This window comes from Ictidomys tridecemlineatus, chromosome 8, assembly GCF_052094955.1.
Source record: "Ictidomys tridecemlineatus isolate mIctTri1 chromosome 8, mIctTri1.hap1, whole genome shotgun sequence".
Classification (NCBI taxonomy): Eukaryota; Metazoa; Chordata; class Mammalia; order Rodentia; family Sciuridae; genus Ictidomys; species Ictidomys tridecemlineatus.
Window position 1 is genome coordinate 33,994,072 of NC_135484.1, and position 27,504 is coordinate 34,021,575.

A 27,504-nucleotide genomic window follows, 5' to 3' on the forward strand; every position below is an offset into this window, starting at 1 on the left:
TCTTTGCTACTAATCCTTTCCTAACAGTTATTAAAATGATTACTTCCGTCTCAAATTGAACAATTATCCCTTGACTTTTGACACTGTCATTCCTCCCTTTTGTAATTGCATTCATGGAAACAGCAGTGCATGCTCACAATGTTTGGTTCATGGTGTGCTGTTCATTCTTTAAAATTTTGAGATTATTCCTGCACCAGGACTCCATTGAGACTGGCATTAAGAATGTCACCAGTGTGGTCCTAAGTGTCAGTCCCAATAAGCTTCATTTAAACTGGCCTCTTTTGAGTCATACCAAACTTTGAATACTCCCTGGAAGTATTACAATGGCTTGGATTCCATGATACCTCATTTATTCTTACTGTTCTTCTCTCCCTCTCTCTCTCTCTCTCTCTCTCTCTCTGTGTGTGTGTGTGTGTGTGTGTGTGTTTTCAATATGATTCACAGTTGTTTCATGTCATGACGCATAGGTAAATGGTGCAAAGGGGAAATACATGGATGGTACACTGGGGTGAACAGATGAGGATGCTCAGAGTTGGAAGAGACCAAACTAACTTGGCCCTACCTGGTTCCCCTGAGAGAAGAAGGAGGGCACTTTTCTAGCAATCTCTTAACACATTTATGGCACAGCAACTAATTATATGTGATCAAAACGACATGTTTTCCTGCATTTTGGATTAGCAATTTAACTCTCCCCATCTAAAGTGAATTCAATATTTTTTTCTGATTTACTCAGGTTTTTGTGCTATTTCCCTTTTTTTTGGTAGTAATGCCACCCTTGGCTTGTTTTTTATTATCACATTCCAAAAGCAACCACTTCTAAATCTTATCTGGTGTCTTACTGACCTGTCCTGAAGAGTCTACAGTCAGACCTTAATTTGAACATTTTCTTTCACGGTTTACCTGCTTTGTCTCATGATGTTTCCATAAGTAGCCTTGATAAGAATATAATGAATGTCATATAGTGTATCCAAGAAGTCTTCGCGGGTTACAGATCTAGTGACTCGAGGATCATCACCATAATATTTCCATTCTTTCTGTGAGTAAGAAAAGAAACCACGTTGACAACATTGAATGCAAAACAATTGGTATCCTGGTACTAATCAACCAATAACTTTACCTCTGTCATTTCAATTTCATGCCTTGTCAGTTGGCCAATGAGCGGTGCAGCAACATGCCTGATGATAATTCTAGCATGAGTAGGAGTCCCACCTCGAATGATAACTTGAGGTTTATAAGTAGAGAAGCCTGTCTCTTCCCGAGCCTCAAAATAGATTGTGTACTTGAGTTTGCCTCCGTAGGCCATCAACTAACAAAAGAAAATGGAGATGTAGGTAATACTCCAAACAGTGTGATTCTAAAAGCATCTTTTACTTTTTACTTTGTTTTTATGTGAATTCAAAAGTGTTTGTATGTATGTATGTATGTATTTATTTATTTTACCTTCTTTCCTTCAAATTGTTCTGGGAGTTTCCAATAAAAAGGTTCCAAGTGGAGGTCTTTTCTCACCAGATCCATGTCTGCTACAATCTCAGGATGTTGAAAAGCAATGCCTTTGGTAGTTGTGTGCTGCAGAGCCTCGTCCACTAGAGGCAGAATGGTCTGCTCAGCCTTCAGAGTTACCTGGGTTAGGTAAAAAATGCAACCGGAAGTTGAGTTGAAAGTCTTTGGGGCATTACTTTAAAACTAAGTTATGCGCTGTACATCTATCTACGGTGCCTATTCCCATTCTATTGAGGGGTTCTCACAAGAAATAGGGCACCTAGTGGTGAGCATGTCAGGGGATGAGTCCTTTTAACTAGTGTGCATAGTGAAAACTATAATATCTGAAAACTAAAATATTTTATACTAATAAAAATAGAATTTAAAAGTAAAAAGAGTTAAAAGAAAATTAAGGCTAAATATGAGCAGGCTCTCACACTAAAAACTAAAGATTTCCTAAGGACTGTTGGAATACATGTAACAAGTTCTGGTGGTTTTTATTGCTGCATTACTACATATCAAAATTCATGCTCTGGTGCCCTCATTCCTCAAGACAGAGCTTCTTCCCATGTGAAAGGGTAATGCCTCCCTGACAATGCTTCCTCTTCACTTCACATCTATTTCCTTATCAAGAATAAATGAACTATCTTTAAGGAAGAATTTTTTAAAAAGTCATTTACTCCAAGTGCCTAATGGCACATAGCCCCTTTACCATTTCTGAACGTGCACAGGGGAAAAGATTACTTAAATGTTTTGCCATTACCTACCATCCCTCGGTGGCCAACAAAAAGATGCCAGCAGGAACTAACATTATGCCATTACACGGCTCAGCAACTCCTTACTCACCCACGTTCGGATCAGTCCTTTTGCTTCAGAGCACCCAGTAGTAACACCGAAGCAATAGCAGCTGCTGCAGCCAAGTGGGTTCTTGGCATCAAGTCCAAATTTCCCTGGCCGACACCTGTCACAGTGGATGCCTTCCACATTCACCTGAAGAAAGAGGAGAGCCCATTCGAGTTTCATAACAGCAATGTTAGGGGGAGACCAACTTAACAGTGAATAATAGGAACACATTTATACTTCATTAATAAAATAAAAGAATACTGAATATTAGACTCACATCTTAATGCCATATGTATTTAAATTCACTGTTAGGATTTCATGGGTTTTTAAAAGAAGTATTTTGTTTATAAATGCATCAATTACTAAGGGTAGTGGATACATATGTTTTAAATTTAAGTGGCACTTTTCCCTACAATTTTGTTGTGAGCAATATGAAAGCCTCATGAGAATTCCAAAAGTAAAATTAAAACAGGCAGAGGTTAAAAAATGTACATTTTCAAGTTATAATATAATGTCTATGTCATATAACACATATTATATACAGCACATAAATATAACTATACTATGTAATAATGTAGCCTTGTACTTAGTTTTGACTGGGTCCTTTGTTGATAGAAGTTGTCATTTTCCTAAATCCTTAAGACTATACTGATAACCACTCCCAGATTATCTCTTTCTGTTTTCTCTGTCTCTCTTTCCATAGATTTTATCTTGAAAAGATCCCTGGGACACAGTTTTAGCTGCATGTATCCTGGATTGATTTTTCAGAAATATTTAATGGCAAAAATCCTCATCCTTTTTAATTGTCTGTTTTTCTACATCATTTCACAATATTAATGAGAGCTGAAATTTGCACAGTCACTCTTTGTAATATCAGTGTTTGTATGTGGTGAAATTTTACTGAACTTTCTCAGCAGTAAATTAATTTCCCAATATGCAGTGATTAAAGATTAAGTTTAGGAGAAATTTTTTTTTAAGCGTAGTGTTTAGCTGTGATTTTCTCTGATGTTTAGAAAAAGTCTTATTTGCCCCACCCCACAGGTTATTCTAGTTTAATCAAAGGAAATATATATTTTAAAAAACTTCTTTAGCTTTACTATTGAAAATACATCATCTCTATCAACTGGAAAAAAGTTGGATTTGGGTTGAAAGTAAGTTATTGAAAAGCATAACTTATCTGTGCTGGAGAACTTGAGAAATTCTGGCAATGACTTTTTTTTTTTTTTTTGGTACAGTGTAATGAAATAGGATTAACAAATACCTCATGAAGTTGAAACTGAAGAATGGAATCAGAATTGAGGCTTTTCCTTGAAGCATTTCAACAGTATATTACCTTACAAGTGCACTGCCCAGTTTGATCACTACAAGAGCATTTTCCAGTCTCTGAGTCACAGGTGGAGGCATCTGTCCCTGGCCGGAAGCAGTCACAGAGATTGCAGTGAGGGTAGTTCCAGTGACCTCGATTACACTCTGCACATTTTGCACCAGAGAATTTTGGGTGACACTTGCACTGGCCTGTGTTCACATTGCACTGGAAATCCAAGGAGCCCACCATGCTGCAATTACAAGCCTACAGAGGAGAGAAAGACGGTGACTGTTAATACAGCTTCATAGGAAATATTTTCAACTTTAATCTTAGCGCTCCTAGGCTTTATTCAAACACATAACAATCCTGTATCTATCGTATGCTTTGTACTACTTGTTTTAGTTACTTGGGAAACATCAGTAGATCCAAAAGTTAAAATTGTTCCTTCCATTTATACAAATAGAAATCATAATGCTATGTGAATAAGAAGAAATGTATTTATTTCTGTCTTTCCATGGTGGGGAAGGGTTACATATGGGTTTTCTTCATATACTTTTTGCTTCAAAGAGTATACTTCATACAACCAAATTTCATTTCATATTCACTACACATTGATTCACTACTGCAGCATGAAAGTTCTATGGGAGCATACCTATGTCCAGTGGAGGGAGACCAATAAATACGAATTATAACATGACAGAATAAGCACTATACAATGGAAAATGGTATGAGAACATAAGAGGAGAATCAATCCAGATGCAGGGAAGCCATGGAGAGCTTCGAGAATTAAAATCTTATTTATTGATTTTTGAAGTTTAGCTTTGCAGACAGCCCAGATTTGAGGGAATTGACTGGTGACCTCTGTTCTTCACCTCAGTTGTATGCATTATTTTCAGTTTGTTTATGTAATGCAATTTTTTTGCTCAAAATTTTAAAAACCTGAGGGTTTTCATTAATTTACCAGAACATGGTGAGTTGTTTCAGTTTGAGAAATAATAATAATAGTAATAATAATAATAACAATTATTATTATTATTATTACTATTATTATTATTATTTGGTATTTAGTACTGGGGTTTGAACTCAGGGGCACTAAAACACTGTGCCTCAAACCCAGTCCTTATTGTATTTTATTTAGAGACAAGGTCTCACTGAGTTGCTTATTGCCTCCTTGAATTGCTGAGTGTGGCTTTCAACCCTTGATCCTCCTGTCTCATTTTCCTGAGTTGCTGGAATTACAGTACATAATTGTTTTTGATGCAAATTTGACTCTTATTCTGATGTATTGTTGATATTTTTATCTGTTCTATTTTATTAATTTTGTTCTTCAGGATCAACTATAATTCTTAAAGGACATTACTTTTATTTGTCTGTCAAATCTAAATCTCCTAATGTCTTCCCTAATCCTCTTCCTTCCTTTACCTTTCTAGTTGTATTGACATCTCAAATTGACATTCTCCATTTTTTTCAGCTCCTGTTTTATATAATGAGAACTTTATGGTATGTCTATAGCATCAATGCATGTTTTAATTACAATTGCAGTTTTATCTTCTTTTGAATAATTTCTTTTGCATTTCACTCATTTTCAATTTCTGATCTCCCAGTTGTCCTTTTGTCTTACATTCTTAAAGTTTCTGCTCTTGATCTAGAGTTCATATCTCTTGACATTTAGTGACATTTAGGAATCCAGTAGATTCCTAACAAGTCATTTAGAATCTTGGAATAAATCATTTTCAGGGGCCATTTGTGCCACTTGTCAAACTACAGGCTCTAGCTCCAAATCCACCCTGCTTTATTGTAGTGAGACTTTGTAGAAATGTCTCTATGGCCAGGTGGCAGTGTGTCAAGCTTTGTTAATAGAAGGCACTGAAAAGATCCAAAGAGGTCCAAGAAACTTCCATCCTGTTTATGTTTCTTTGTTAATATTGTTACCATTATTATTTTATTATTCAGTACAGAATTAAGGCCCTGAAGGGGTCCCAGCTGTGCCTTCAGGCCACTCTCCCCCATAGGCACTTTTCTCAATGGCTTCTCGCTGCATCATACAACTCTGAGATGATACTGCTTCTGAATAGCTTCTGCATGTCTGTGCTCCACCAAAATGGTACTGCTTCCAAAGATGAGCACTTGCCCACTAACTCTAATGATTTGCTGTGTTTTTTTGTTGTTGTTGTTAATGACAAGTAGGCCGTTGATACCTGTGGTTTCTATACCCACCTTTGAATGTCAGCCTCACCAGGGTGGGGAGTGTGCTCCATCCTAGCCCTCAGTTCGTTTAGTGTCAACTCTCTCTTGGCTGACAGGTAATAGTTGCTCCTTTCTACATGCTATGTAATTCTTTTATTATTTTTAAATTAGTAATTACCTTTTTCAGTTAACCATTATTTATATACAATTTTCCCTGTTTACATAAACTGTATGGTTTCTCTCTCCCTTCTGGGGCCTGAGTTGGTACTCAAATGAGACTCACACCTCTCTGACTTTACCACCAGATGGTGTTTATGCTTTGTGACCTCACTTTATCATCCTTCTCAGATCTACAGCTCTAATGCAGAACCAAGTCTGGCTCCCACTTCATTGCTCAGCTTAATTCTTCTATCCACTGTCGATGGGGACATCCCTGCTTCTGTTCCTCCTAATAATAGCTTACTTAGAAGACTACTCTTTCTAGGATGTAATATACAATCATCAGTTTCTCTTGTGGGTTTTTTTTTTGTTTTGTTTTTCTGCTCAAATGTTTGGTGAAAAATCTTCTGAGACTCTGATATGAAAACAATCAGGCTTTACTTTGAGTGTTTTACAGTATTTTTCTATCTCTTCTTTGCGCTGGAAGAAAAAGGCTGCAATAGAGATGGCTACTAAAGTTATTTTAAACCAAAAGTTCCAAAATTATTTGTTATATTACAAACATGGGCATAACCCATTGTAATAACCTCCAAGTAACTCATCTTTGTAGAACATCAGATGTAGAATGAAGTTTCAAAATTATGATGGTTTACTAATTCATTCATATAAATTTTCCTTGCCAATTGCATTGAATATGTATCGATTCACCTAAACAAGATTTGCCATAGTCAGAAGCAAAAGTATGATGTGGTATGGAAAACTACAGTTGTAGTTTTAAAAGCCCTGTGAAACATACATATCTTTAAATAATAAAAATATGAAATGTCTGCTACTGAATTTATTTTTCAAAACCATAGATAGCACAAATACTTGAGGAAGAATTGAGAGTAGACAGTGGGACCTGTCCATATCAGGAAGTTTATTTAGGAAGTTAGAGTGAGGAATAAATGAGGCTATTAACTATATGCATAGATAACATGATATTAACATCAAACCTAAATAATAATTAGATGTAATGTTTGTTTAGCAATAAAGTATTTATTCACTATTCCCCTGCTAGTAAAGTGGCAGCTTTGTATTCTACTTCAATAGCAGTTCAAGTGATGTGTGTGCTTACACCTCAGCTCAGAGAAATTATCCATGACACAAAGAAAGAGAAGCTAAATCCTCCAGTCACCGATCATTTAAATTAAACTCATCCAAGTTTTGTAAGTACTAGAATGTATGCTTGTAAATAAATTATTTGTGAGGGCTACATTAATTGTTACATTGTGTGGTTCTTTATAATGTAAAATGTGTTACTATTCAGAAGTTTAGATTTTTAAAAATTGTTCAAAGTAATCAAAAATTTAAATCAGCTTAATGTTTATCCAAGGGCCAATAAAGTGATAGCACTGAAAATAACTATGCTTTTATAGAGATTTAAATTATATTCTATTCTGATTTACATCCTAAACATTAACTAGCAGCTGTAATTTTAGGAGTTTCATTAGAGTTTGGCTATATCATAAGACTTTGTGGATAGAAGGGAAGAGATCCCTCAAATGCATGGATATGATATTGGAAATACATAAAGTCAATCATAGAAATTTAGAGCATTATTTATATTCATAAGATCTGACATTCTTGAGAAATTTTAGTTTTGTTTGTCAAAATGGAGCTCTAGGAAATTTCAAATTTAACAATTGCATGGGCAATAGAAAAATGAATGTCCTGTGTACTTTTTATTTTTTCTGATCACGTGTTTAATTGAAGTCAGATCAACTTCCTCAAACAATTGCCAATAAATACCCTGTTCTCTCCTATTTCGGTATATTCTAGGTTGGCCTTCAGATGTTTTATCACACACGTATAAAAATGGATAGAGTCTACTATTGTACGTAAGCTGAGTGGAAAAATGAGTTCCCATCTCTAGAGGGATCTAACAAAGAGATAACCATCACATTTATCGCCTTTCAATATTCCCTAACTCAATCTGATTGATTGGAACAACTCTCACTAACATAACAAATGTCCTTACTTACTGTTCTTACACTTAATGAACACAGTTCATCTTTAATCTTACTTGGCCCTAATGTTATATTTGGGACTTACGACTGGTTCTTCTTTTTGAACAAACTCTTTCTTAGATTTTACAGCATGTAGAGCTTTACCTCCTCTCTTTTTCAGCTGTTAAACTAAGAAACCAATAAATAAATAAAAACCAAGACACAATTATATCAGACATTGGATAACAGAAATCACAGAACTGTAATTTTGACAAGAGAAAAACAAATGAGGCTGTGGTGTAAGGGGGGTGGTATTTCTAAGATGCAATGCACAGAGAGGAGAAACCAAAGGGACAAAGGGTAGAGTTTAGAGAAGGCAAAGAAACTAAAATTTATGGGAACAAGTATAATATATGTTCGAAAAGCAAGATGTTTGAATGAGAAAGAACTCCGGAGATTTGCACAAGTATCCCTTTGAGCCTTTGTCTGAAAGCTGATGAGTGCATATAGAACAAATTCTACTGGTTGGGGAAAATAAAGCATTAAAAAACCCTGGGCTGAGCGGGGTGTGGTGGCATGGCTGTAATCTCAGTGGCTAGGGAGACTGAGACAGGAGGATTGAGAGTTCAAAGCCACCCTCAGCAAAAACAAGGTGTTAAACTACCCAGTGAGATCGTGTCTCTAAATAAAATACAAAATGGGATTGAGGATGTGGCTCAGTGGTCAAGTGCCCCTGAAATCAATCCCCAGTACCAACAAAACAAAACAATACAAATGAACAAAAAACCAAAACAACCAAACCAAACAAAAAAATCCTGGGCTGAGAAAATCCCTAGACTTCACAGTGATCCTGAAATAGTCTATATTCCCAACATCAGGACAGGAGAGCCACAATATAATGCTTTGGGTAATGTTCTCAGAAGGGTCAAAGTTTTGCTATATCTTCCCTAACAGAACTTAAAAGCAATCTTCAAAAAGGTTCAAATGATTAGTGAGTAACTAAATTGTTTGCCAGATAAAACTCAATACTCTTTAAAGGAATACAACAAAAATTTGATTTACCACAGTGAAAAATGTACAATATTTAGCACTCAAATAAAATTTATCAGGCATGTGAAGAATCAAGAAAATGCAACTCAGAACCAAATAAACCAATAGGAAAGGTTGTGAAATAAATGATGGAATTAGCAATCATTTTAACACTGCTAATATTTAGAAATATTTTCAAAGATAAATAAAAATGTGAATGAATAGGGAAATGAAAACTATAAATAGATCCAAAAGATGATTGTAATGACCAAAGATGTAATGTTTGATTTTTTAAAAAATATATTCAATTGGATTAACAGAGTACACAAGATAGAAAATTAATCTGTAAATTTGCATATTTAACAAAAACTGTAAAAAATGAAACATAGGGAAATGGTAATTCAAACAAACAAAGCTTCAATGAGATGTGGCGGAAAAAAACAAGTGGCTCAGTGTACATATTAATGAGAAAGAGTGACTGAGGTAAAGTATAGGGAAATATTTAAAGAAGTAATGGGTCAAAATTTTTTCAAATTTGAAAAAATGGTCATCTTATAAAATCAACAGATCCAACTAATCTTGTGGGGGGAAAACATAAAATTATAAAAAAATTCAGTATAACTAAATAGCTGAAAACTAATGTCTATCTATCTATCTATCTATATACTCACCAAAAATATCTTTAAAAAATGAAGAAAAAATAGACATTTTTTTAAGCAAAAAAAGAAAGAATCATTGCAGTAGACTAAGATACTAGAAAAAAATAACAACACAAATTAGGAAGGTAGTAAATGAAAGAATAAAATTGGTATGATATGGAAAGCTGGATATGTAAAAAGGAATTAAAAGCATTGGAATTAAATATATATATATATATATATATATATATATATATATATATATATATATCTGCATATGTGTATATATATGGATAAACAGAAAAAAACATTTTTCTTCTTTGAAAAAGATAATTATTTAAATCAAAATCAGATTTTATTGTGAGATATATACCACAAATAAATAAAATATATGATAATATAACAAAGAACAGGAAAAAGCAATTGGAGATTTATCACTGTAAAGGTTGTTATGATATATGTAAAAAGGTCTTATATAAGGTACTTTTTGGAAAGTGAAAAGTGTATATCCCTCAAAAAACACCTAACCCATAAAACAAACAGGGTTACCCAATAATCTATGAAAGAAAAACTATCATTTTAAAAGTTATTCAATCCTAAAGAAGGCAGGAAAATAAGAGAAAAGCCAAGAATAAATAAGGCAAGTTAAAAGTGAACAGAAAAAGCAGACACAGCCTGGTGTGGTGGTATACACCTGTAATTTCAGCAGTTTAGGAGACTGAGGCAGGAGGATTACAAATTCAAAGCCAGCCTTAACAATTTAGTGAGGCCCTAAACAACTTAGTGAGATCCTATCTCAAAATTAAAAAAAATAAAAATAAAAAGGGAGAAGGATCTGGCTCAGTGGCTCAGTGCTCTGGGTTTAATCCCCAGTGTGGGGATGGGAGGAAGGGGCACATAATCTAATCATATCAATACTACATAAAATAAAAATGATTTAAATACTATAATTAAAAGTCCAAAGTATTAATACTGAACAAACAACAAATATTTAAATATGCAATATCTAAATGAAACACTGAAATATTAGAGATAACATAAACAATTTTTGTAGAAAAATATACATAACACACTATGCAAATACCATGTATAACAAAGATAGAATGGCTATATAAATATCAGAAAAAAGAACATTTCACAAGAAGGAATATTATCAGGGCTGAAAAAGGACATTTTATCATAAGGGTACAATCTTTCCAAAAGGACATAAGAATCCTAAATATGCATAACTCTATGATACTGTTCTAAAATACATGATCAAAACTTGAGAGAAATAAAAGAACCAACAGCTAAATCAGAACAATTGTTAAACATTGTTGGTAATTGAGACAACATTTAGAAATCAAAATCATTAAGGATAATATACCTCAATAAAATATTTCTTTCAACAATTCTAGAGTACATATTATTTTAATGGATATTATAATAATTAGGAAAACTTAAAAAAATCAAATTAAGCAAATTTTATTTCATGCAAGCTGCTGAATTTATTGATAAAATTGTATATATTATTACAATATTATTACTTTAGTGTTTTTATGATATATAGTGATGTCCCCTCTTTCATTTGTGATATTGATTATTTCTACTTTATTCCTTTTTTAATTCATCTTTCTAGAATTTGTCTTCTTTATTGATCTTTACAAAGAACCATTGATTGATTTTCTCTAAATTATTCCTGTTTTCTATTTCACTGATGGTACAAACTCAGGAATTATAAGAAAGGAATACTTTTCAACCTATTTCATAAAAGCTAGCAGTAGCCCAATACCAACACCAGACAACACTATTAAAAAACTCTTTGGATATGCTTATGAACATAGATGTAAAAGTTATTGACAAAAAGAAAATGAGTAAAAGTTACACAGACTGTAAAGGAAAAAGTAAAATTTTACTTGCAGAAGACATGATTAGCTACCTAGAAAACCTCAATAAATCTAGCAAAAAAGCACCTAGAATTATACTCTAGAAAGATTACAGAAGTGTAATGTATCAAAATGATGACTTTCTCTTCTAGCAACAAGTAATTAGAGAGTGAAATGGAACAAAGAATAGTACTTACCTTTGCATAGAATATGAAATAATAATAAATTTAACAATATATCTGCAAGGTTTGCATGCCCCCAAACTATAAATCATTGCTGAGGAAAATTGTAAAGACCTAAATAAATGCAAAGTTATGCCATGTTCACACATGGGAAGATCCTATATTCTTAAGAAGTCAATTTTTTTTTTCCAAATTGATCTACACATTCAATGTAACATGAATGAAATTCTAGAAGGCTTTTTGGTCAAGAAATTGGGAAGCTGAATTGAAAATTTATTTGGAAATGTACCTAAACATATTGGAAATGAAGAACAAAGTTGAAGAGTACACAATTCTGGTTTCATTCCTTGCTGGAAAGCTACAGTAATCCAGATGTAAGGATAGACATACAGACAGTGAAATCAACCAGTCCAGAAAGGCATGAACATATGTACAGTCAATTGATTAGAAAAAGAGACAAAGGTAATTCAAGGAAAAAAAGGATAGTCTTTTCAATATATGGTATTGAAAAAATTGGGTAGCCACTAAAAAAGTGAGCTTTGACCATTATTTTATACCATATAAAAGTTACTATGCAAAATGAACCTAAATTTAGGAGCTAAAAATTTAAAATTAAGAAAACACAGGACAGAAGTCTTTGAATTTTAACTTGGGAAAAGAGATATTTCTTAAAATATAAAAAGCATGAACCATAAAAGAAAAAGGTAATAAACCAGCATTTATAAAAATGAAATGAAGATTTTTATTGAAAAGAAAGGTATATTTTAGGAAAAATACAGTTATAAACCATATATGTTTTTTATCCATTCCTCTATTGAAGGGCATCTAGGTTGGTTGCACAGTTTAGCTATTGTGATGTGCTGCTATAAACACTGATGTGGCTGTGTCCCTATAGTATGCTGTTTTTAGATTCTTTAGGTATAGACTGAGAAGAGGGACAGTTGGGTCAAATGATGACTCCATTCCCAATTTTCCAAGAAATATCCATTCTGCTTTCCATATTGGCTGCACCAATTTGCAGTCCCACCAGCAGTGTATGAGTGTACCTCTTTCCACACATCCTCGCCAACACTTATTGTGCTGCCGTTTTGACTGGAGTGAGATGAAATCTTAGAGTGGTTTTGACTTGCATTTCTCTAATTGCTAGTGATGATGAATATTTTTTTCATATATTTGCTGACTGATTGTATATCATCTTCTGAGAAGTGTCTGTTCAGCTCCTTGGCCCATTTATTGATTGGGTTATTTGTTTTTTTGGTTCTTAGCTTTTTGAGTTCTTTATACCCTAGAGATTAGTGCTCTATCTGATATATGCAGAGTAAAAATTTTCTCCCAAGACGTAGGCTCTCTCTTCACCTCACACATTGTTTCTTTTGCTGAGAAGAAACTTTTTAGTTTGAGTCAATCCCATTTATTGATTCTTGATTTTAATTCTTCTGCCAAAGGAGTCTTATTAAGAAAGTTGGGGCCTAATCCCACATATACTATGGAATATTACTCAGCAATAAGAGAGAATAAAATCATGGCATTTGCAGGTAAATGGATGGAGTTAGAGAAGATAATGCTAAGTGAAGTTAGCCAATCCCAAAAAATCAAATGCCAAATGTTTTCTTTGATATAAGGTGGCTGATTCATACTGGGATAGGGAGAGGGAGCATGGGAGGAATAGATGAACTCAGGATAGGGCAGAGGGATTGGAGAGTAAGGGAGAGGGCATGGGGATATAAATGATGGTGGAATGTGATGATCATTATTATCCAAAGTACATGAATTGGTTTGAATAACTTTGTATACAACTAGAGATATGAAAAATTGTGTTCTATATGTGTAATAAGAATTGTAATGCATTCCGCTGTCATATATAAATAAAAAGAACATATATGTTAAAGAATTTATATCCTAAATATGTGAAGAATTCTTAAAGCTCATTATTTAAAATACACAAAATAAAAATGGGGAAAACATTTGTAAAAACTTCACAGAAGGAAATATATGAATGGCAAATAAATAAACAAAACAACTCTTAATGTCTTTGGACATTAAATAATGCAAAACATTCCCAAAAGACTGCTTATAGTTAAAAATGGTCAGAGTTTCAAATGTTAGCAAAAATGTGAAGCTTTCATATGAAGAGAAATGTAAACAAATGTCTAGAAATATGCTTTTGACTTGTGCACTAATGTTCCCAGAAAAATTATTCCTAATAGCTCCAAACTGGAAGTGAGTCGAATGCCTAGCAAATGGGAAATAAATAAGCAAGTCATAACATACTACACTATGGGAATATTGTAAAGCATTTGAAAAGAATAAACTACTGGTAGATTCAACACTACAGATGGACTGCAAAAGCATCACACTAAACAAAGAAAGACAAACCAAGCCCTGCTTCACCAAAGCAATAGCAAAACAAAAGAATGATCTAGAGTATGATTCCATATGTATGAAACTGTGTAGAAATGTAAAAAGACAGTGCTAGAAGCAAAATTGCAAAGGGACAGAAGGCATGGTTACATGACTGTAACTACTGGTCAAAGCTCATGACTTTAAATGCGTGAGTTATATTTTAATTAATATAACATGTTAATAAGAACCTCAAACTCATCATCTCCCTAAACTTGCTCCTCCCGCTATGATCCCTTTAGTAGTAAATGGTACCTAGTATCCTCTATTTTGTTCTGAAGCAAGACATGGGAATCATTCTTAAGCCTTATCTTTCTTTTCTGTCAAATCACTCAGTTCATATCAGCTTAAGATATGTCACTCCTGAATCCTCATGGAAGCTTGTTAACTGGATCCAGGCTTTTGGCATCTTCTATTAAAATTTTTCAACAGTCCTCTAAATTCTTACCTTCTCCCCTCATGCTAGATAGATTTCTCTGAACAGGAGCCTGGTCATGGCATTTTCTATCATCAACCCACAGAAAGAAAATAAAAAAAAAATAATGAAGATTTTTTTCCAATCTGAAGACTGTTAATATGACTTTCAGAATCCTTTCCACTGCTTCTTGACAGATAAATCTTGTCAATTTGGGGGCAATCCCTGTAGATTTTTGGAAAATTCTCTTCACTAATTTTTAATTTCCTTATACCTTGCAGATATATTTCAGCTTCTAGCAAAAAAGTTATTGCTATTTCTTAGTTTTATTATAATTTTTTTTGTCCTTCTCCTCCCCTTATTTCTATAGATACCATGGAAGCAGCTGCAGAAATGTGTACTTACTTCATAATCTCTCCTACAAATAAAACTGAAGATACTGACCCATATTTGCAATACACTCTCTGATAATTCTGTATTGTTTTATAATAGCATATTGGATTTTCAAGTGTCCAATTATAAAACCAAAATCTCTACAAAAATTATCTGATGAAAAAATTGATCCACTCACCTGACAACCAGTGACAATACTGTGGCCCCACGTATTTGGTGCACATTTAGAACATTTTTCTCCAATGGTGTTTGGAGGGCAAATGCATTGACCAGTTTTTGGGTCACAGTTATTACCCAGGTGGGAACAGTCACAAGCTTCATAGGAGAAAAGAGGGGAAATAGAGAAGAGTTTTAGAAAAAGGGAAAAAAATTTGATATAAAATATTTAGTTTTTTGTTGGATTGATTTGTTCCATTTTCCATTTTTTGGTACTATTTAAGGTTCCTTGGAAATAAAAACTTACTTCATTCATCTTTTATATCATAGTATAGTGTATTTCACAGAGGAGTTGTTCAATCAATATATGTTGTATTTCATTTAATAATTTCAAAAGTTAAAGCATTTTTATATTTCCTGTTCAGTTTGATAAGAGGAAGGACTGGTGTTACAGATTCCCTATTAAACTAGAATGCCTTATATTCAGTAGCATAAAGTTGAAAATTTTGTTTGTATATTAATTTATTTTAGGTTTATTAATATTTGTTACTATGCTGGAAAGATTTATTTTTCCTTTTTGATGATGACTCTGATTTATAATAAAAATCAGGATTATAAATCCAGCACATTATGTATAAAATTGGAAAATATTAGAATATTTCAGTTTTGCAAATATTTAAAGACAGTTAAATTATGAACACTGTCTAGATATAAAGATACTTTTATTTGCCACCATCCTTATGTCTTTTCAATAGATTTCATTTTCTTGACTATGAATGATACTTGAAGAGTGTAAACCAGTTGCCTCTTCTGAAAAAATTCAAATAAACAAATTGAGACCATCTTCAAAGCCATGTGAAACAAAGAAGGTATGTCACCACTTATCTATAGTTGGCCCAGCTGCTAAAAATATATTTTAGTGTAGCACTTCATTTCAAAGAAATGAGAGAAAAAACACAAAATACTTGAATTCAAATAGGAGAGTGATGCTTTGAAAAAACTTTGAGTTGCTTCCATGATGATTAAATCATTTAACTGAATGCATTTAGGTTATCTTATTAGGTTCACTGTCATTGTACATAGCATTTCATAGCAGCTGTGAAAAATATTTACCATGATACTTGACATTAAACAATAAATATCAGTAATTACTATTTTTATTATTATTATTATTGTGACTAATTTTAAATCACATGATTTACTTTATATGTGCCATCCACTAAGAAGAAAAAACATCATTCTGTTCCCATTTATGTGCTAAATACATCTTGGGACAGTTTAAATTTCTACTTGCAAACAGAAATTCTCTAAGTAGATCTTCAATGGAATCATAACACTGAACAGGAAGCAGATCTAGGTGATTAGTTAATTTTCTTCTCCTAAAGCATTATATTTATCCTAATTAATAATACTGACAAAGATCAAAGATCATAATAATGATAAACACATAATACTTATATGTCAGTCATTACTCTAAATATTTTATAGCCATTAACTCAACTAATTCTCACCAAAACCCTATGATGCACATACTATTATAATCTTAGTATAACAGATGAATTTTACGGAGGGAAAGCAAGGCTAAATCATACAGTCAAGGTCACAAAACTAGTTACTGATGGATCCATGAGATAAATCCAGGCTGTTCAGTGCAAGTCATGCTCTCAATCATAATGTTATCCTGCCTGTTTGGTGCATTATTTTTTTCTATTCTATGTCTCTGGCTTAAAATGCTACTAGGTTTGCATTCCTGAAATGCTATCACCATTTTGTAATATTAGAAAATATTCTTGGTTTCACTTATACCTTCTCTTACTAGATGTATTTGAATGTACAGTATTAGCATGTTAATTTCCATTAAGTAAAAATGTTAGAGTAAATTGGATTCAAATAATAGATTATATTTTAAAATGTGGCCTTATAATTTTTAGTATATGCCAATATTGGCCTACAGATAGATATGCACTCATAGATCTTCAATGATCACATTTCAAATAATTTATAATAAGCTTGGCTTATGATAAAAATCATGTATCTCAAGTGCCGAAGAATGTCTGAAAGATTTGGTTCTTTAAATAATTTTAAATATTATTCTCGCTGATTCTCACATAAATCCGTGACAAGAGTCAACAATGTTTTCAAGTCTTACCACAGTGCTGAGAGTACAGTATGATAGTATCAATCCATGTTCAATCAATGAACTTCATAAGAAAAAGTAAGATTCCACCTCATGACTGTTGAAATAGGGTCTATTCTAAATTAGTGGCACATGCATAGGAGTGAATATTCAATCTTTTCTTTCATCTGTAGTGTGCTAATTGATGTTTTCTTAGTTCATGATTTGTGTGAAGGCTGTGAATGGATATAGGAAAACTCTAAGGAATCATGGTTAGAAACTTGACTGCTTTTCCCCACAAACTAAACATTTAGAGTTATCCTGTTTCTTTCCCAGAACATCACAGTTTTCAAGACAGCTAAAAGTAGATAAAAATGTATTTTTTGTACGAGAAAAAAAAAATACCTTCCTTGATCCTTGTATCAAGCTTGCATTACGAGAAGGGAAAGCTGGAAAACTTAAACATTTGACTTAAACAGCAGTGGTCATCAAGTAATGGTCAAACTGGGGTCACAGATAGGGAGGGACATAGCAGATTTGAGATCTGCTGATGGATTTTTATTGAATAGTTTGCAAGCACAGTTATTTATAAGACACTATTCAAGTACCAACGTATTTTACTCACTAACAAATTTAAAATATGTTACTATTAAATATTTTGTCAACGATTATTTCCTTTTAAAAAATGAACAGTTATCAAAATAAGTCACCAAAATGCAGAACTCCAGCCTTGTCTACAGACCTGTGCAGCCTCCTTCTTGGAAGTTGAAATAGCCCCGGGCACAACGGTCACATTTCTTCCCTGCAACACCAGGCTGGCACCAACACTGTCCATTCTCTTCACAGTCAAATGATTTAGACCCAAAAGAATTGCAGTTGCAGGGAACACACCCCCTGGCCGATTGTAGGCCAAATGTTTCAGGCTGACATAGAAAAGGAAAAAGAAAAATGAAATTTCAGTTGATTAACTCACAATGAAACAATATACACAATAGCAAGGGATCAGGCAGAAAAAAAGAGAACCTATAGGTTACTAGGGTTCCTCAATTATGTCATGATGACTGGACTGTCATTTAATTGAGTGGGTACTTTCAATGATAACCAAAGGGCAAGTTCAGCTACTTTGAAGGAACATCAAAATAAATAGCAGAATTAGGCACTATCTTTTGCCTGTTGTATTTCCATCAGCCTTGCCCTATACTTCTCAAGGTTTTAGAAGCAGTATGAAGTAAGCTATGGGTTGTATTTCTGGTTTTAACTTAAAATGTTATTCACTTTATTCCTAATATTCTGAATTGATTACTTTCAGATCTTATGTATTTCTAATAAAAATGCTTTAAACATGATTGACCAGAAGTTCAAATTTAAAATAGTATTTATCAAATAGTATGTGATCTACTTTTTTGTCATGGATCCGTAAATACTTCTAGTCATCAATACAGTATGCACATTATAAATGTAATTTACAGGTTATGCCTACAGTGACCAAATAATTGGTTTGGCAAATATCTAGTTTCTTGGATTTTATTCTAATAATTAAAACTGATGTGTGAGAACACATATTAAAGTGCTCTATTAGAAAAGTAAAGAGAAATCTTTATTCTGTAATGCCCATCACTCATCTCTGGCCACACTTGCTTCAGGCGACTTTCTTGAAATGCATGTTATCAGGCTTAGAGTGACTGCATGGGAAAATGCAGATGGACTGAAAAATCCCTTCTACGAGAAAAAAGAAAAGCATATATCCTACTTAAAGTGTGTCAAAGTTGTCTTTTTAAATATAAACTATGTTACATTATTATGATATTTCAATCTTGAAAATTAGTGTCAGTAATTACTTCTTTGTAAAAATAATCCCTATTTTGGAAAATTAGACTTAATAATTACTTCTGGGTTAAAAAAACTAAATCTTGCCACTTAATGTAGTCACCCAAAGAGAAATGAATAAGTCTCATTATATATTTTTCAATTATTAGCAGTATTAAAACTAAGTTCTAGAAAACAAATTCATACCAATGATTAGAATTTTAAAATGGCTAAGAATATTTTTATTGTTTAAGTGAGAAATGGGTTGATTGAGTTTAAAAATAATTTTATTCTTTATATTTACTATTCGCTTTATTTTTATTTCTAGTTATAATTTAGAATTCATTATATTAAAGAAGAGAGTAAGTAATCGTTTCAACAAATGACCCAATATTGAATTTAAATTCACCTATCTAAAGAAAAACTAAAACACAATATTTTTATTCATAAAATCAATGATTAAATGTAAGATTCTAGATTCTTGACCTAGAGAAATTATCGGGTATTAGAACAATTATTAAAATGCAAGCATGCCTATTACGATATTTTTTTATCATGGTATATAACTGCAGAGGCACTTAAATGTTCTGTTAGTGAAATAGTTGAATGAATTATAACATATTCATGCTATGTAATACTATGCAATAATTAAAATCTGTTTTGAAACAGTTTTAATGATATGAATATGCTTATGATATAGCATTAAGGAAAATTTCTAAAATGCAGCACTTGGAATTATACAGATTTTACAATTTCAATCACATACAACATACATCCCACCCAGAAACACACAAATAGAAACATACATATAAAACATGTCTAGAATCTAACACCTTAAAACAGTTCTGTAAAATATCTGAATTATAGAATACTTTCCATTTGTCTTTATTTACTGCATTTTCTTTACTGAAGCTGAATTGTATATTCATCATTATTTCCTAAATTTTCTTAATTTAGCCTAGGCATATGTAGGTATGTACCTATGCATATATATGCACATACCTTTAATGGGTAAGTTGATCAAATATTGAATGAATTTATTAAATCACAGCATCAAAAATTCCAAAGTTGATTATGCAAGGAAAATACAGGAAGAAATGTAAACATACAGGAAGAAATACGAAATACTTTTCAAGTATTTAAATAATATTGTTTTAAAAACTAGTTTACACCAAAATAATGATACCATACTTCATTAATAAAATTTTAATAAATTGGGGATTCAAAAATTGATTTCAAAGCCTAAGCAAAACCTCCCTAGGAAACAAATTAAAGGAGCAACACTCCTGGTCAATAATTGAGATTAATGAAGCAACAAATACAGAGAAGAATACTTGTCCACTCCCAGCAGCAAGCTGGATGCGTTCCTTTACATTCTTCTCACTGAGGGAAATAACAAAAACTAGCTCTTATATATTATTTCCTATGAGCCAGGCACTAGTCTAAAATTCATATTTTACAAATATGAATTAGTTTACACCACAGGGCAACCGTGGAATAAACTGTCACAGCCATTACTTTCTTGGAAAGTAGTAAAACCAAGGCATGGAAAATGTAAGTAAATTGCCAAAGAAATTTCTCTGAAGCCTGGCTTTGGATTCTCATTCACACTTGCTCAAGAACTAAGTGGTCTCAAGACAAAATAGTACTGTGAGGTATGTAGGAAAACAAATGAATGAGAGTTGATTTTCTGCTAAATTTTTATTTTAGAGGCATTTTAATCAGTTACTATCCATTTCTTTTATTTTCAATTAATTCATTTTGTTTGTGAAGAAAAAAATGTTTTAAAGATATTTTCATTTAGTAACTACAGTAATACTAGTAATACTAATAATGCATGCACTAGACTACCTGACTGCTCCATGTTAGTATATTATTGCTGTTCTTACTATTGCCTTCAAACAGCCTTGGAGGTGCCTCATCACATCTCCCTGCAAGCCATCTGCAGTGTGGAATGTTGATGCCTCATAACCTCCAGCTTCTAGTCTTTTGGATCCATGAAAGAGCTTAGCAATGGGCTGAAAGTTGATGTCCCCACCCCCAATTCCATATGTTGAAATCCTAACTTCACAGTGATGGTAATCTGAGGTGGGTTTTAAGGAAGATAATTAGGTTATGAGGGTGGAACCCTCATGAATGAGATCAGTAGCCTTATAAAAGAGACCCAAAGACATCTCTTCATCATGTGAAGTTATTCTGTCTTCTTAGACAGCCATCTAGGGGAAGTGGGCTATCACCAGACAGATATCTGCTAACACCTTGATCTGAATCTTCTCCAGAACTCTGAGGAATGAATTTGTGTTGTTTATAAGCCACCCAGTCTAATGCCATTCTGATATAGCCTCCTGAATGGACTAAGTCAAGCTCAGTCTATGCTTTGTCAGACTTTTCCACTCAGTGGCTAATTACAGTAAGGCACGAGAACCTTCCTGCCAAATTTAAGATTCCACCAATGGGCAAACATTTCTTTGTCCTGATAGGCACTTCCCATTAGTCTGGTCAAAATTTGGGATTTTGGTAGGATGCACTGAATGAAGCCTTTCCTAACCAATCATTCCTTTTCTCTTTGCCCAGGAGTCAGAGGGCCACTGTAGCAGAAGTCTCCCAGCATGCTCTGCTCTTCCTCTTTCATCCTTCATACATGTTTTTCTCCTAAAATCTTTTGGCATTTTCTTTTTGGAGGACATAAGATGACACAAATTTTATGAAGTGGGTCTTAAAGCAAATACACAAAGAAGCTAAATGACAGATAGATCAAGGAACTTAACAGCCATGAAGCCAAGAGACTGAGATTGATCTGAGGCAGTCAGTCTGAGAACTCCTTTTCTTAAAATGTACTCTAATGAACCAAGAAATAAAATAATATTTTTTTCTTCCTCTTCACTGTTTATTTTGCACTCTCCTTTTAACCCCTACCCTCAACTCTCCACAGACCCTTGATCTAGAATGGCAAATCTTGTTCCTTGTTACTCAGCCACAAGGCTGTGAGAAGCAGTTTTCCCTCCTGCCCTCCATCTCTCTCTTATTATTATCTAGCATTTGTTTTGTCTGCCTAGTGAGAAGGGAAACAAATTGTAACTGAAAACAACTTTCTTTCCTTATTTTGTATATGTTGTGCTTTTATAGTGTGTACAAATGTGTTTCTTGTGTTTGATGCACACATGAACAAAATAATGATGAGAAAGTTAGCAAAATCCTTAATTATGATATCAGACAAATGTCATATCAAAGCTCTGAATTTTCTCAGGCAAGTCACTTTTTTGTTCTATTTCTCATCTGTTTACTTCTAAAGTGAGTTTTTACCAAATCATACCTAAGGTTCCTATAAATAAATTTTTATTTGATTTCTACCCAACCATGGCCAATTGACACTTTATTAAACTTATGAACTTGAATATATTTTTAAAAGCATAAGGATGGTTATTTTTAAAAAGGCAAGGCTCCAATCAGAAATTAAAAAAAAGTTTGCATTTGCAATTCGCACACTTAGCAGCTGTTATTTGGTAAAATGCCACCAGGGAACTTCAGCTGAGGCACACGGAACACAACATGCCCCAACACGAGCCATGCAGCGCCTCTGGGATTACCCGAGCTGGGGCCCGATAGGCTCCCCGAGGACACCCACTGGAACTGCTGGACCCCCACCTCCTGGGAGACCCCAGCACGCGTTGCGCTCTCCGTGGCTGCTCCTCCTGCCGATGCACCTGCCTGCCGAGGTTGCACTGTTTCCCTATAAAGCCTGATTTACAGATACATCTTCCTGTTGTATCACATTGAGGTGACACAGAGCCCATGGGATTGCAGTCACAGGGCACACAGACTTGCTTCTCTGGATCCCACCACATACTGGGCTTTAATTGCCAACAGAAAAATAAAATGAAATAAAATAAGAACAACAAAAAAGCATATGGTATTATTCAAGAGACAGTAGCAGATTATATTTTCCAACTTCTTGCAGAAAGGTCAGTTAGACATCTGAGAAGTTTTGGCTTCTGTTTAATAGTCTTTATCACCAATAAAATGTATTTAAGTAAAAGAGGTAGTGCAAATCCTTCCACTCTCATGAATGAATCTCAAGGCACTCACCCGGCTGAAGGCAGGCAACTGATATGTTCAGAAATTGAGATCAACATATTGAAAGTGAAAATTTCATTTTAGCACAATGATATCTGTAAACATTATATAAATTAGCTTTTCTTTTGAAACTTTTGCTAAGTAGAGTGCTCACTGGAGTTAGCTTTTAAACGAGAACTAGAAGAAGGTACTTGCTAAGCAAAAGGAGCAACACATTTTTTTTCTGCCAAAAATGTAAAGAGTAGTTTACTTTCCAAAAGATCAGGATTATATTCATGATGGCTATTTCAGAAACATTTGCATTATAGGAAGTATACAAATTATCTGCCAAAGAAATGTCATTTGCAGGTCAATTGCAACATACAACAAGTTTTTGCTATATTTGAGCAAATATTTTCCTGATCATAGTAATTCTATCTGTGGAATTAGATAATCCTGAACCATTTTGTGAATACATTAAGGTGTCTAAAACATGATATTGAAAGCCAGTGAAAATTTTCAAGAAAGTAATTCACTGATGAGCTCCTCCTTACCTTACATTCATCACACCGGCGTCCCTGCACATTGGGTCTGCAATCACACTGTCCTGTTCCAGGGTGGCAAATCTCTGAGAAGGAGCCATTGACATTACAACGACAGGCTGGAGAGAGAAAAGGCATCAGTAGCTGGAAAAAAAAATTTCTAATACAGGTTGAATATGCTTTATATGAAGTGCCAGGGACCAGAAATATTTCAGAGTTTGAAGTTTTCTAAATTTGGGAATATAGTTGCATAAACTTTACTGGTTGAGTATCCTTAGTCGGAAAATCTGAAATCCAAAATGTTCCTAGTCTTAATGTGTTTGTTAAATAAAAATATAGCCCAGGTGGTAACACTGACACCTAAATTCAGTAATAGAATATTTCTGACTTACTAATTGCTCTCAAGAATTCTATCATTTTTATCCCTACAATAACTCTATCAGCTGTAGAGAGAATTTATATCAAGTCTTTGGTACAATTCTCCAGACATCATATGCTATTCAAACATTTATGTTGTCATTCAAGATATTCAAAGCCAGTTAGATATTGCTGGGTTCAGAACATTACTGAGACTTGCAGATCCCTGATTTCAGGTACAGTGCTGGGTAATTCCTTCATAGATACATTGGGTAACATTTAAAATATTATAATCCCATTGTAAGTCATATATACTGACTCTAAGGCCAAAATAATTCTTAAAAATTACTAAAATTGATTGCATTCATGTCATAATACTAATGTCATCATTAATCAAGTAATACTGAATTAATTATTTCAAAATAATGTTTATTTATTCTGTGTCAGTCTTTGTTTTAAGTACAAAAAATGAGTTTGAAATGATTATAAAAGTATATAAGATGAAAACATTGCTTCAAGTCTATTAGAAATAGAACACTGTAATTTTTTAAAATCACTTTAATATTACAATTTGTCTGTAAAGATGGAAAATATATTTGATTTCAATAATCTATTGTCATTTTTGTGTTATGAAGCTGTCTGATGTTATTCTGAAACATATAATAAATCAGTCTAAAACCTAAGTGGTATTCACAAAAATAGCTAATTAAAGGCTCCCTGTGTACTCTACAAATGCATGTGTCATGATGCATATAATGGCGTTGATAACAGAATGAAATTGTGTGGGGGCAGATGGGATGGGAATTAAGGCTATTCCATATGTGGCTTTGGTAAATTTGGTACAATATCTGTTAAACATTACCTATTAACATGTTAAAATGGCTACTCTATCATCAGCCAATGCTATTATTATTCTCTTCACTTGGCTCCAGATTTCACTTTCCTTTACTGCTCTTCTAAAAATTGCTTGATTTTTTTTTTCCAGAAAAGTTTAGTCTTCAGTATCTGCTAACTTGATTCTAGTATGTTGGACATTGGAATACTGGCCTACCCAGCAACCAGTCAAATTAGCTGGTTAATTTTCCTCAGGCAATAGCTTAAGGAACAGTTCATTCATATGGAGTTTAAAAAAGGGCTGGAGACAAATATTCTTTTTAAATATCCACATTCATTTGGATACCGATTTGTGGTGCACACTATCAATTTCTTTATATAAATTTCTTAAGTGTACTATACATAAATTTAAAAAAATCTTAAGTTATTTATAATATAGAAATCCTTTTTTTAAAAAGTAAGTACTACAAAATTAAATTTACATAAATATTCTGGTGATTAATGTCACCTTAAAAATAACAAAAACAATATAGAATTTTGTAAAAGGGGCATTTAATGGAAGAGTATAAACCAATCTAATATATAAATTCAAAAAGCAAAATATACTTCTTGGTAGTGGTCAACTTTTTATGAACAAATCCAGAAGCAACTTAAATAATGCTTTCTCATGAGCTTTCTTTTCTTGAGGGTTTACTATCATGTGTAGAGGAACTACTGTATAAAAAAATTGTAAAATAGATAATAAATAGATTTTTACATTTTTAATCATCATTATATCCTGGAGGGCATTAAAAATCATAATCATATTTATACCTCATGGCAAGTAGTACAAAAATTGGAGATAGTTCAAATGTTGTTATTTCCACATTCTCCTCTGTTCTTAAAACTTTATGCCACAAATCATTAGTTTATCATGCTAAAATGATTGGAATAATATCTGCATCTTTACATAGGGATATTAGAAGACAGAGAAAGAAAGGCTGATAAATGACTAAAGTAATCTAGAATTAGTGAACCACTGATATTCATGACTACTACTTGCACTACTACCAGACAAGAGACCATGTGTGGGCATCTCCAGACCCCAAGGATTCCCTGGATGCTCTCTATGTGCTATCTATGTCCTTTAATTCCTGTAACTTATTGGAGGTGATGAAACTAAGTCTTATTGAGGTCAAATGTCTTCCTCAGCATCACAGAGCTAGAAAACATGGATCCCAGATGATTTGTTTGAACAGAAGAATTTCTTCAGTTCCTGATGATTTTACAAAAATGCCTAAAAACCTATGATGTTAAAAGTCATTCTGAACCTGTTGGAAATTTTGCTTAAAATCATTTTATATATGATATTGACAGACAGTAGTTGTTCCAGAGTGATTAATTTTTGATTGAACGCATTATCATACGTGTATGACACAAAGTTCACACTCATCTTCTCAATTTAGGTGAAGACACATTTTCTAGTGAAATGAGGAACCCTAGTGGGCCTTTAGTGCTTAAAGCAAAGATGATAACAAACTTCATTTTCTCTGGTTTCTGTAATTCTGCAAGCCCTGGGCCCTACCTGAATGATTACAGGAGTCTCTTGGCAGAAGTGAATGGTTGGGCTACTCTTAATATCCTGCTCCTCCTAAAGATTTTGACAGCGGATGAAGCTGACAATGGCTGCGTAAAGCACTCGAGTGCTAATGTGGACTCATAAACCCATTTGCCTTTCCACTGCTAGGTTCCCTTTGCATATTGTATTACCATTATTATAAAGCATTAGTAAATTCTGTGCCACACTTAATACAGCAAAGAAGGCAAAGATGGGGAGGGGGGTGAATTGTACTAAAATGGATGAAGCCATAGAGTAGCTACTTTTGTGAAGGAAAACACAGAAGTAATATCCTATGCATAGTCCTAAGATGAAAGTTAATCATTCAATAATTACAATGCCAGTGTGTGAAAACATTGGCAGAGTTTTACACCTATTAAAAAAATACAAGACTGTAAAGTTCACACAGGAAAGCACAACCAAATAACACCTATTGACAGGTAATGATGAAGGATCTGAGCCAAGAACTTTAGGTCAACAGCAAAAAAAATATATTAGAATTGAGATAAACAAAACAAAACAATAAAACATAACACCAAAAAAAAGTCCTACTAAATTTTCAAATTCTTCTTTCCTACTATGAATATGAGGTCATTTTAAAATAGAAACATGTGTATCATTTGAAAAAATAAAAAGGAATACCACTTCAACAATGCAGCAATTTTCAAAGGATTTTTGCTATTAGCACAAAGAAAGATAGATTCTGGAATATGCAGACTCTTGTCTATGCTGTGCATCTATCATCCATGTATTACAGATAATTTCCTAGTCTCCAATCCCCACTCAAGAACTCATCAGCTACTTTGAGGTATAATACATCAATTCTGTCAGGGGCATCAATAGTTCAGGACTTACGCTGACAGTTCTTTGCATCAACTGCGTCTCCAAAATATCCATCAGCACAGAGCTCACAGTACCGGCCTGTTGTACCTGGCTTACATATCAGACAGGAGCCAGACAAGCTGTCACAGCTGCCAGGGATGGAGAAGTCAAGGTTGTCATTGCATTGACATGGTTGACATGATCCTCCAGGTACAGAGGGTTGTCCAAAATAGCCTTCTGCACACCTAAGGTGAAAAATCGCATCTATGAGTATTTGGGGTAAACTCATGCAACACATCTTGGGGCAATGTTTACATATTTTTCATGCTACTACTCT

The 27,504-nt window shown here is 33.5% G+C and overlaps 1 protein-coding gene across 1 annotated transcript in view; it reads right to left on the reverse strand.

The window, feature by feature from the left end:
- The window catches only part of Lama2 (laminin subunit alpha 2), a 572,217-nt gene that overhangs the window by 190,383 nt on the left and 354,330 nt on the right, over positions 1–27,504 (reverse strand). Inside the window, exons 19-27 of the mRNA XM_078019194.1 lie at positions 27,201–27,412; positions 23,570–23,676; positions 17,899–18,079; positions 15,063–15,199; positions 3,656–3,892; positions 2,326–2,469; positions 1,441–1,620; positions 1,118–1,306; positions 901–1,034 (exon numbers count right to left, since the gene is read on the reverse strand). Of these exons, the coding sequence (XP_077875320.1) occupies positions 901–1,034; positions 1,118–1,306; positions 1,441–1,620; positions 2,326–2,469; positions 3,656–3,892; positions 15,063–15,199; positions 17,899–18,079; positions 23,570–23,676; positions 27,201–27,412 (1,521 nt within the window). The remainder of the gene's footprint in view (positions 1–900; positions 1,035–1,117; positions 1,307–1,440; positions 1,621–2,325; positions 2,470–3,655; positions 3,893–15,062; positions 15,200–17,898; positions 18,080–23,569; positions 23,677–27,200; positions 27,413–27,504) is intronic.